This window comes from Hyaena hyaena, unplaced genomic scaffold, assembly GCF_003009895.1.
Source record: "Hyaena hyaena isolate Hyena2069 unplaced genomic scaffold, ASM300989v1 scaffold_619, whole genome shotgun sequence".
NCBI classification, from domain to species: Eukaryota; Metazoa; Chordata; class Mammalia; order Carnivora; family Hyaenidae; genus Hyaena; species Hyaena hyaena.
In genome coordinates, this window is record NW_024081252.1 from 825,659 (window position 1) to 838,178 (window position 12,520).

At 48.8% G+C, this 12,520-nt stretch overlaps 1 protein-coding gene across 2 annotated transcripts in view; it reads right to left on the minus strand.

Annotated features, from left to right (window-relative positions):
• GALNT10 (polypeptide N-acetylgalactosaminyltransferase 10) overlaps positions 1-12,520 on the minus strand; it is a 218,290-nt gene that overhangs the window by 8,594 nt on the left and 197,176 nt on the right. For both annotated transcript variants that reach the window (XM_039257471.1, XM_039257472.1), the window contains 2 exons: positions 8,261-8,368; positions 3,316-3,537 (listed from right to left, as the gene is read on the minus strand). In XM_039257471.1, the coding sequence (XP_039113402.1) occupies positions 3,316-3,537; positions 8,261-8,368 (330 nt within the window). The remainder of the gene's footprint in view (positions 1-3,315; positions 3,538-8,260; positions 8,369-12,520) is intronic.

Consider the following 12,520-nt stretch of genomic DNA (forward strand, 5'->3'; position numbering starts at 1 on the left):
GCAGGTGAATGGCAAGAGGTTCTCGAGCCAAAGAACAACCGGAGTTTCAGTAAGACAGGGTGTGGTGTGGCGGAAGGAGTGCCGGGCTCAGAGCCGATGGCCTCGCTGCTCAGCCAGCGCTCATGACCTAAATAAAGGCCCCCGTCCGGTACAGGTGCCCCACCGTGTAGTTCCCGCCTCACAGAATCGTCCCTATCTTTTTTTTTTTTTTAATGTTTTATTTATTTCTAGGAGAGAGAGAGAGAGACAGCGTGAGCAGGGGAGGGTCAGAGAGAGAGGGAGTCACAGACTCTGAAACAGGCTCCAGGCTCTGAGCCAGCAGTCAGCACAGAGCCCGACACGGGGCTCGAACCCAAGAACCACGAGATCATGACCTGAGCGAAAGTCAGACGCTTAACCGACTGAGCCACCCAGGCGCCCCAGAATCATCCCTATCTTGACTGAGGGGTTGGAGGTGTGGTGGCCGTGAAAACGTGTCCCTCAGCTGTCCTGCTGCAGGGAGTCTGACTGCCCGGCTGATGTGTTCTGAATCCACTGTGTCTGAGGGGAGGCCGTGCTTCCCATGGGCTGCTTCCAGCCAGCGACGGAGGGGACAGGGGTGCTGTGGCAGAGGCCCATTCCGGGGAGATGCCGACTCCTCTGATGGATTTGGCTCAAAGACTGCTCAGTAACTTGGCTCAAGTGCATCCTTGCAGCGTGGGACTCCTCCTGCGCCAGCCCTTCCCCCCCCTCGTCCCTTCTCAGAGGGCAGAGCATCCCCACAGCAGATCTCCCAGCCTCTCCTGGCTCCCTTCTCGTTCCTTCTCTCAGGCGTTCCCCCAACAAGTCTCTTGGTATCTGCTTATCGGAGGACTGGCCCTAATACAGGGGAGAAAGCCAATAAACCAGCAGAGAAATGAAGAGGTTCATGAGGGAAGTCAACAGGACACCTCTTCTAGATATCGATGCTGGTGTTGGATAGAGCGGGCCCCACAGCTTAGTCAGGAAAGGCCCCTCTAACTTGCTGTGTGAATTTGAACAAGCCACACCTGGTGCTTCTGCTGGCCCAAACACATCACTCCTTCCTCGGCACCCTGATTTTCTAGGGGGCCACCACCCTTTGCCCACTCTGTGGGCTCTCAGTGTGTCTGTCCACCCCTGCTTTCCCTCTTCCTCCAGTGGCCACAGTGGTTGGTCCAGACCAGAGAATCAGACTTGATTCCTGAACCGGTGCTGGCTTTACTGGCAGGCATCTACCTTCTGTTGCTGGGTCAGCTTCAAGCTTCTGGAAACCATCTTGCTAGCCTCAGCATGAGGCTAACAGCAATGGCAGCAGAGGTGAACTGACATCATTTGAGCCACTGGATCCAGATGTGTCTGAAGTCACAGCTACCCAAAGTTTCTACGAGATTCAATACATTTCTCTTTTCACTTCAGATTGGACTTGTCACCTACAAGGAAGGAGATCTAACTCTTATGCTCCTTGTCCCCCAGTCCTAGAATGTCCATCTCAGCTCAGAGACCAGGAGCCAGAATCTGGTGACAGAGCGCTGCTTCTCCTAGAAGATGGTCTGCCTCCCCCGGCAGGATGGGCTTCATGAGTGTGACATGGGTAGCGGCCTAGCACCCCTCACTCAGAAGGCGCTGTCATTGGTTTAAAGTTCTGCTGTCGTGGTCTTAAAATTTTTAATAACAGTGCTGCTGTAAACATTGGGGGTGCATGTGCCTCTTCGAATCAGCATTTTTTTATCCTTTGGATAAATTCATAGTAGTGCTAATGCTGGGTCATAGGGTACTTCTATTTTTAATTCTTTTTTGAGGAACCTCCATACTGTTTTCCAGAGGGGCTGCACCAGTTTGCATTCCCACCAACAGTGCAAAAGACTTCCCTTTTCTCCACATCCTCGCCAACATCTGCTGTTTCTTGGGTTAATTTTAGCCATTCTGACAGGTGTGAGGTGGTATCTCAATGCGGTTTTGATTTATAACTCCCTGATAGTGATGTTGAGCATCTTTTCATGTGTCAGCCAAATTATGGAAAGAGCTCAAGTGTTCGACTGGTGAATGGATAAAGAAGATGTGGTATATGTATACAACGGAATACTACTTGGCAATGAAAAAGAACGAAATCTTGTCATTTGCAAAACATGGATGGAACTGGAGGGTAATATGCTAAATGAAATAAGTTAGTCAGAGAGAGACAGTTATCATATGGTTTCACTCATGTGGCATTTGAGAAACTCATCAGATGAACATGGGGGAAGGGAAGGAAAAATAAAATAAAAACACAGAGAGGCAAACCGTAAGAGACTCTTAAATACAGAGAATAAACAGCATTGGCTGTACCTTTTTCCTGTGTTTGCATGTAACACCTGTGATCCCCCAGAAGCACAGAATCCTGGGGGTCCCACATTCATGGGAGTGACAGCTAAGACGAGGTGGGGTGCTGGCATGTCTGAAGGCCACACTTTCCAACCAGAACTTGACTGCACAAAGAGGGGCCAAGGAGTTCTAGTAGCCTCTTACTTGCATTACTTCCCTGGACCAGCAGACCACTTCCCTTACCAGCGGCAGATAACAACACAGAAGGAAGGGAAGAATAGGGCAATCCTTAGCTGTTCATTAGGAAAATAGTTTATTTTCCTTCTGCTCTGCCTCACTCATTAGCAAGCCACAGATAGAAGGGGTTTAGAAAGCATGCATTATTGGGGCGCCTGGATGGCTCAGTTGGTTAAGTGACTGACTCCTGGTTTCAGTGCAGGTCATGATTTCATGGTTCGTGAGTTCAAGCCCCAAGTTGGGCTACACACTGGAAGCACAGAGCTTGCCTGGGATTCTCTCTCTCTCTCTACCCCTCCTCTACTCATTCTCTCCCTCTCTCTTAGAGTAAGTAAACTTTATAAAATTTAATAAAATTAAAGAAAGTTCGCATTATCAACAAGTGAAATAAAATCAGCTGAGTTAGCTTGTGCTGTGTTTGCATTGTTCTGGTTAAGAAATATATATGCACGTACGAGGGCTAAAATACAGATTGTGAAATTTCACCCATCTGGCACATGAGCTAAATGCTCTTCTACTTGCATTTAAAACTCACACTGCATAATATGAAGCTGAATGGTAAAATTAATGCTAATATTAAAGTTTTAATTTTCCTCTACTTAGAACATTAAGTAGCATATAAAAAACCACCACAAGGCTAGAGAGAATCAGCAAAGGAACGTGTTTTCTATTTCAAGCCTTAAATGGCACTCTTTGCCTGTCTTGTGAATAGGGGGTCCGCTTTTGCATTTTGCACTGGACACCAATTATGGAGCTAGAAGGGCCCTTCAGACTCACTTCTCCCCAAGCTGCGGCGGGGGGCTCCACGGGCGGGTAAAATTTGGGCAGGTCCCAGGCGATCTGGGTCATAAACCACTTGAAACTCTTGCAGTTAAGGGAGCTGCGGAGCTTCTTCTGGGCGGCGACGTCCCCAGCAGAGAGGTGGCGGTACTCGGGCCGGCGCTGGTAAATGTGCTCGGCGTACTCATCCATCCACACCTCCGCCACTCGCTTCAGGTTCTGGAGGGCGACAGGGAGGTGGAAGGGTCAGGCCCGGCTGGGGGGGTGGGGGGGGAAGCGTCCTGGAAGTTGAGATTCATCTTTCTTATTTTATGTTGCACCAAAGACTGTAGACCACCATGTTTTTAAAGCCTTGTGTATTTATTTATGCATGTTTTAAGGACTCCACAACTTCTGGCTGAAGTTTTACCTGCATCTTCCATTCTTTTCTCGGGGTAGCCTCCCTCCTCTGCTTCGGCCTTCTCTCTCACAGGGCTTCGGGAAAGGTGCATGAACTAGCCCTGCTCATGGGAATCAGCCCTGGGTCTGGGGATTGGTCAGCACTGACCACGTGACTCACGCCAAGCCAATGTCAATAGACATTAGCCTGGCAATTTCACCGTAACTATGGGGAAGAATTGCTCCATTTCCGCTTGCATTGCTGGGTAAGTTGGAGGCCGGAGCTGCTGGGCCACGTAGAAAACCTGACCAAGGCTTAATGAATGAAGCGGAACTGAGGGCTAGACGAGGAACGTTCCTTTTAGTACCTGAACCCAGTCATGCCTGAAGTGAGCACTATCTAAGGACTTTCTATTCACACAGGTCAGTGAATTCCCTTTCTGCTTATGCCAGTTTGAGTTGGGTTTCTGTCATTTCCTATTAAGGGTGCTGACCAAGTACCGTGGTTGAAAACAAATGATGATTTGCAACCAAAAGTTGTAATTCTACCAGCAGGTGGAATTTTAAAAAACCCTTTGAGGTACAAAGGTTGCTGCTGCTTTGAATATGAAGCACAGGGATGATCGATATAAAAATGACAACCACATTACTGGCAAGTAGAGGCAGCAGTCAGGAAAACAACCTGTTTGTAAGTGGACTTGGAGACAGAGAAAAACTGGATTCTTCTGTTTAGCTGGGATGAAAATTCCTCATTTCATCTGCAGTTGTAGACACCACCTGCTGAGAACCCCAGACAGCTGGTTCTCGAAGAGCTCAGCTTCAGTGTTCAGGGGAAATTCTCTGCTCCAAAACATCTTTCTCCAACCCTTGGCTGTTGCCAGAAATCTGCCTTTCACCCCCAACATGGAACTCTCCAGGCTTTATGGCTATCAAAGGATTTCCCCCATAGTGCAAGCCAAATTTTCTTCTGAAGGGTAAAAGGGAGTTAGCAGGTTATCAGTCATTCAAACCTTGCACACCTCACATCTCTAGAAGCAGAAGATAAGGCAGGGGTCGACCACTATTTTCTCTAAAGGGTCAGATCGCAAATATTTTGGGCTTTGCAGACCATATGGTCTTAGCTCTGAGGTGGCTAAAAAGGAGCCCTAGGCTTTATGTAAATGAATGGATTGTGTGTGTTCCAATAAAACTTTATGGACACTGAAATTTGATTTTCATGTATCACAAAATATTATTCTTTCACTTTTTCATCCTATTTAAAAATGTGAAAAACTATTCTTAGCTCCACAGGCCACACAAAAACAGTTTGCTGACCCCTGAGCAAGGAGGAAGGAAGCCATCGGCGGGGGGGGGGGGGGGGGGGCATGCCAACGACAAACTTCACCCACTTCTTGATTTTGCTGACTCTGAGTTTGGGACTAGGAAGCTTTGGAATTTCCTTGCTGGTGCCTCATTCTTTCTGAGTGCTGAAGAGATTGACGGCGGGTTAGAAAAGAATTAAGGAACATTCTTATACCTGCCTAGGCCCCTGCACAGCAAAGGGTGCGCTTAATTTAAATCTGTGCCCTGAGAAAGCTGAAAGCCAAAAAAAGGCTTGTAGACCCAAAGACTCTCTTTTTCCCAGTCTGCCCACCTAGGCCCTTTGGCACACTAATCTGCCCATGCCACAGGGATGGTGAGGAACTGCTATACTTTTCTGTCTCTCTCTGCAGGCCAAAGTGGCCAATCTGACCAAGGAAAGGTGCCCAAATTCACCAGTGCTATTATAAAAGGAGAAATCACATACTGTTTTGATTTTAATTGATTCTTAAGTTACTATATTAATGAATATTGCATTTTCTAGACATGCCTTCATAAACCATTTCTCCCATGTCTTGAACTTTTGGTACAGCTGACTGGACCAAAGGAAAGGACTTTACATTTGTTTCCAGTACATCCCCCTCCTTGTGAGAGTCACACAAAGGATTCTGGGATTTTAGCAGGCTGGGTGCTCCTGTCATCCCTCCTCATTCCTAATTCCTGGTCCCAGTCCTGTCTGCTTTTCTTACACTTGCATTACAGAGATTTGCCTAGATGCTTGGAAGAAGAATCCACTTTTTAAAATTTTTTTGCAAATTTGAGTGGGTTTGTGTTGTTGTCTTCCCTAAGACCCGTTTCCAGGGGCAGAAACAAGAGAGTTTTTAGCAAATTTAGTAAACACACTAAGCCTGGCTACTTGTTCTTGAGGCAGGGGAGCTGCTGGCTAGCTCAGCCTTCCTGAATTGTGGCTTCGCTACTTCCTGACCGTTTGTCCTGTTGGAACCTGTACACCTTTAGTAAGACTTTGGTTTCTCTCTTTATGCAGCTCTTTTAGGGCTTTTAGACGACCTCTCCTCGAATCTATCAAAATGATCTTCTAGGAGATAATGCTCCATAAGGATTTGGCTGTTAAAACACTAAGCAAACATTTAAAATATGATCTGCAACTCAAGGGGGGTAGTTAGATACTTTGACAAAAATTCAGGGGAGCTTTAAACTGGTTTAAAGTCAACAGGAGACTGATACAGTACACACAGGTGAGAAAGAAGTTAAAATGTTTAAAGGCAGAATTCAGAGAAGATATTGAAAGAAACTTCGCAGTCTTGTTAATGGATGCTGACATAAATGCTAACAACAGCAGTCACTGTTTAAGGAACAATTGCTCTGTGCCAGGCATGGGTCCCACCTAAGTGCCTTTGAATTCTGGCTCTAGTTGGTAATGTCTCTACATTTCACTTACCTCATCACTCAAATGGGGATTAAAAATAAGCGAGAATTAAGTGAGATAAGTATGGAAGATGCCTTGCCTAATGTCTAGCCCACAGGAAGCTTTTATGTGTAACTACAGTTAGCTGTTATTCACTGAATTCATCTATGGTTCAGTAAACAGGAGGTGGTGGTGCCTTTTTACGAGGCGGGTCTTATAAATGAGCGGATAAGAAAAGGATGCTTCGGGAATAGTCCTTCTCAGGGGTCAGGGATGTCCCCATGGTCCCACCATTCCTAGTAGCTGAGAGTCGCAATCTTGGGCTTACTGAGCACTTTGTGCTGTTTTCCTGCCTGGCACCTTCCTCTGGGATTGCCAATGGGATCTCAAAAAACAAACAAACAAACAAACAAACAAACAAACAAACAAACAAACAAACAAGGGATTCCTACCTCTCCAGCTGAATCTAGAACCGCCTTCCCACACCACCCCGCGTTGATGGGCTGTCCTAAACGCGGATGGTAGGTGCGGCTGTCCTTAGAATCTCTTACCACTAGAGGGCACTGTTGGCTCTCTTTTCCTTCAACATGGTCCCCAAAGCAGCCTCTGCCGCCTTCGGAGCTCAGCTCCCATCAGAGGATGGGGCGTAGGGCGGGAGGGGGGCGGGTCAGGTTGGGAGTAGGGCTGTCTGGTCTCCCTTGTACCTCGCAGGTCGAGGGCTCTTCCTGACCCAGGGCCTACAGTTTTGCATGCATCGCACGCGCATGGTGGGGGGGTGGGGGGGATGCGATAGCTAGGGCAGAAGGACACTGTACAGACTGATGCCAAATAGGCTCGCAAGGGGTCTCTGCCGGAAGGGATCTCCACGAGGCAAGCTGTGCCAGTTACCTGGTTACCTTTCCAGCTTCCCCCAGACCTCCCTGCAGCCCTCTTCACTTTCTGGGACTACCTACCCCCCGCCCCATTTTCTCTTTGTGGTCACCTTGTTTTTTTATATTTTTGTTTTCTCAAGACACTTAATATTTCAAAATTTACGGCTCAGTGAAATATCATTAATACAAAAAACAAAACAGCCCCCAAAACAAATCTCTGGCTAACAGATTTCTATTTGTAGCCAGTGGCCAATTTAATTCAATCAGCGATTAATACAAACCATTTTAAGGTAATGAAATAGTTTGACATACAGAATTTCTGGCAATGTTAGTGGGGAGGGGGTGGGGAGAAGAGAACGATCCTGATATTTATTAACCACCCTCATGCCAGTAACTTTTCAGTGCCTTGTCTCCGGCTTCCCTAAACACACCACTCCACCTGGATTAATATATTTTTAGCTAACAATAGGCTTCTTTAAATCACTTCTGGTCTAACTCTGCACTTAAATTAGCTTTATCCTAGTAATATCTGTGAAATCACAAGGTTGCTACACTAATACATATTAATTTCTAAAGCACATTAATTTAAACACATGTAAATAAAAATGTTCCTATATCTGCTACTTAAAATCATCATGTCTGTCACACTTGGGGTAACGATGCCATCTCCCTAATTCTCCTGGCCATGCCAAGAGTTGAAAAAAAATTAGCTTCTTTTAAGTAAAGGAAGAAACACAGGCTCAGAGGAGTTAAGCAACTCTCTCAAGGTCACAGCTGCTAAGTGGTTAAGCAGGGCTTTAAGTAAGTTCTCTTAAATTGGATTTTACTTGGAGAGCTGGGGAAGGGGGGCACATATCGTCACCCGTGGGTCACTTGACTTCCAGTTTCCAGGTGCCTCGGGATGCCTCTGCTCTGCTGATGAGCCTAGCCCCTCGCCCTGTCCCCATCCAGGGAGCCACCGTCTTACCCGGGCCAGGCTGACTCCCGCTGGAACTTTGTAGGGTACGTATTTCCTGTAGATATGGCCCACCCTGGAGCAGGGGATGTCCTCCATGCGGCCTCCACACATCCACACCTGTAGGGTGGGAAGAAGAAAGAAGATGACAGTTCTGCCTTTCATTCACCATCCCCTTCAAGGCCACTGTCCCCTCCTCCAATACATTCATTGAAAGCATCAGCTTGGGACTGTCTATTAAAGCCCCCATTTACAGAATGAGGAAAACAGAGTAATAACAACAGCAGTTTTCAACAGCTGACAGCACTGAGTGCTTCCTCGTTGCCACGCTCTTTGCTCCAAGCCCCCCATGCACAACTGCATTTAAGCCTTGTCAGAAAACCAGTGAAGTGGGTAGTAATGAAGCTCCATTCTACAGATGAAGAAACTGAGGCTCAGAGAAGCCAAGAAGCTTGTCTAAGGTCACAGGGTTAGGGAGTGGTGGAGCCAGAATTTAAACCTGGCTTTAGCCGACTCCAGAGTCTGGGCTCCGAACAGGTGCATGTGTGGGGAGAGCTGTGGTGAGAATTCTAGGCAGCAGTGGGGGCTCAGTGGGAGAATGTGGTGATCACCTTGGTGATGTCCGCCACAGGTATGAGAGGGGAAGAGATGGCACATAGGCCCTGTGTATTTCCTGACTGTGGCACCAGGTTCTGGAGTTTCCTCGGAGATCTTGCTGGGTCACCCTGAGGAGAGGCAGCAGCTCCCTGCCCTGCCTTCTCTGCAGTCTGGCTCACTAAGCCACACAGCTGGGTATCACCGTAGAGAGTGATCTGAAGTTTCTCCTTCTTTTCCTACATCTCTGGCGTCACGAAGAGCTCCCGAGTGTGACTGCATGCTGATCGGATGGCAATCTGGGAATTCTTCCTAAGTACCATCAACGCTGACTCACATCCCCTGAGTGGCCCAGCCTACACAGGCTGTCCTCAGCAGTCCTAGGTCCAAACGCTGGCTCAGACTCTTACCAGGTTTGCGACTTGGATCAAGGTACTTCACCTCTCTGAGATTCAGTTTCCTCGTCTGTAGAGGAGTGAATGAGGTAGGCCGTGGGGGGTGAGATATTGCACGTGAAGTGCTTATTCAGCACAAGACTTCGCGCAGTCGTAACAGTGACACACGCTAATGATTCACTCGGACACCTGGTTGAGATTTAGGGGGTCTCTGCTACATGCCAGACCTTGTGTGGGGCACACACAGTGCTGAGTCTGCCAGGGCCCTCGTTCTCACGGAGGGTGAGTGTGGTGTGCCACTTCCAAGATGGCCCCCAGTGATCCTCACCTTCTGCTCTTTGCCCCTTGAGACACCTCCCTCCCGAATGAGTCACATGAGGGCTAACCCATGTAACCAAAGGAGAACTGCAGAAATGGGAGTCATAAAAGACACTGTGACTTCCACCTTCCTCCGTGGGGGTCACCTGCTTTGGGGCATCTGGCTGCCATGCTGTGAGGACACCTGAGCAGCTCTGTGGAGAGATCCAGGGGGTGAGGGGCAGGGGGCCTTCTGCTAATAGGGCCGACGTGCCAGCCATATGCCATCTTAGAAAGGGATCTTCCAGGCCCGGTCCAGCCTTCGGATGACCATGGCCCTGGTGGATACCCTGACTACAACCTCATGAGAGCTTCAAGCAGAAATGTCCTGCTAAGTCACCCCCAAGCCCCTGACCCGCGCAAACCTCACGACACTGTCTATTACAGCATGTTCGGGGGTATTTTTTCCTGTGGCAGTAGATAAGCACTACAGAAAGCAAGTTTCTGACGGCGATGTGTGCTCTAAAAAAGCCAAAGCAAGGTATCTGGAAAGACTCATTGCATGGATCTCTGAGATGATATGCTACCTGCGCCAGTCAGGGATATCCTTACTTAGAAGGGAATATTAGATATGATACTTAAATAAGGAGAAGGTAAAAGTAATATAAAGATCCAAGGGGTGAGAGAACAGGTGGAGAGAAAAGCAAGTGTCAAGGCCCTGAGGTACGGCCAGCTTGGCTTCATCACGGAACAGAGAAAGCCAGAGGCCTGGAGTAGAAGCAGAGATGGGAGGGAAGGTCAGAGGGCTGAGCAGAACAATCATAAGGGTCTTGCAGGGAAGAACACGGAGGCTTCCCCGAAAGTCTTCAGGGAGAGTGACGACATGATCCAGTTTCTACTTTCTGAAGAGGACTCTGCCTGTGGGGTGGAGAATGGGCTGCAGGGGGCACGTCTGGGGGAGGGAAGGCCCGGGAGGCAGTCGTGGCTTGGGGTTTGTGGGGGCTGTGGTGACGATGGTAGGGCCCAGCTGCACTTGGGACATTTTTGTTCATTTATTCCCACATTCCCTCGTTTGTCAATGACGAGTAGGAGTGGGAGCGTCTGTAACCCCGATTCTGTGCTCTGTCCTCAGCCCCCCATGACCCTCTGCCAGCCACCATCTCCATCCCACCCCAGACGTGCCGTATCCCGGGCCTCCTACAAGGGGACATGTCTGCATGGGGCTGCAATGAGTGCAAGGGCTGCCTGGAGGCATGCAATTACAGTCCGCTCTTGGGGGAGAAAAAAAATTGAGCAAGTCAATAGAACAGAACATTGGTCTTGAGATAATGGGCTCCTGATGGTAGATTAATGTCAAGGCCAAGCCAAGAAGTTTATTTTCAAAGCAGGAGATATTGATCAGGCGCCAGCCTCCCATAACAATAACTCTTCCTTTATACAAAATGACTGACGTGGAAGTGGTGCTTTTGTCTGGAGGGTATCGCCCAGCTTGCTGCTGGGCCGCCCCTGCCTTTCGGGAGGTAGAGTGGCGCGGAGCAGATGGGGGACACCTTACTCCGCTCTATTTCTGACGGTCTCCTGGGCAGTTGACTAGGCTGGCGTCCAGCTCCCCTGACTCTATATTAAACTCGCATTAGCTAACAAGGTTGTGTCTCCAGCTCTGCCTGGCAGAGAACTGTTCTTTATGTAGGCAACGATCAATCTCCAAATCCTTCTCTTTGCTGTGACCTCTGGTTTCTTTGGCCCTGACCGTGCTGGCCACTAGCCTGAAGGTTCCTGAGGGACCAGGGTGACCTTGATCTGCTGAGAGGTTTGAGGCATCCAAACCACCTGCAGATTCCCAGGACGTCTGGAGCCCAGAAGTCTTGGCTTCAGACGATGGGTTTACTCCTCAGCCTCCCTGCCCTTTGCTGCCAGCCAGCTTAGAATGGGAACTGCCTTTAGAGACAGATAACCTGTTCAGCTAAAGCTGCTGCCAACTCCTGAGTCCTTTGCGAGCACCTGAACAGCCTGAAGAGGTATCTGGCTGGATCCCAAGACTGGAGGGGACTCTACCTCTGGGAATATGACAAAAGCCGGAGGCACAGAATGGTGTCATGACTCACACTGGGTGGCCAGAGGTGGTGGTCTTGGATCCCAGGTCCCATGGTTCTGCTCATCGCCCAGGTTGCCCACCTGTGCACCTTTAGGGTCCTCTCCCACCTTCCTTCACAACTGAGGCAAGAGCCACACAAGACCCATGACGATCACAGCATAGGAGTTATGAGCACACGCCACACTCCATTCCCAGTGCCACTTGGTGCAGCTGTGTGACCTGGCACAAGGCATTCACCTGGGGAGCCGCAGTCTCCTTGTCTGTGACCTGGGCATAGCAGGTCACTAATAACTTATAAGGCTGCCGAGGGCATGAGACAATCATGAAAAGCCCTTCGCTTAATGCGTGACTGTACCAAACTTGACTGCGTTTGCCATTTCTGTTTGCACAAGAATGAGAAATACCACCATGTTGAAATTATACAGCATTTGCTCTTTTGCCCAACACCATCATGTTTTTTATCCTACAGCCTGATTTCCTAAATGGTAATCATTCATTTTTGAGAGAGAGAAAGAGAGAGACAGAGCATGAGCGGGGGAGGGATAGAGAGAGAGTGAGACATGGAATACAAAGCAGGCTTCAGGCTCTGAGCTGTCAGCACAGAGCCGGACATGGGGCTCGAACCCACAAACCATGATATCATGACCTGAGCCAAAGTTGGACACTTAACTAACTGAGCCACCCGGGTGCCCCATGAAGTAGTTTTTCTACTTGACTTGGTGGCAGAACCTGTAACTGACCATGAGAATGACAGGGCCAGGCAGGGCTGGGGCACACTCATGGGGCACCACATGGGGTCCGGGTGCCCCAGGGTATTCTCTCCCCCAGGAAACACATGGGCGGGGAAAGAGTCCAGCTGATGGCAAAGAGAAGGGGAGCAGCGGTAGTCGA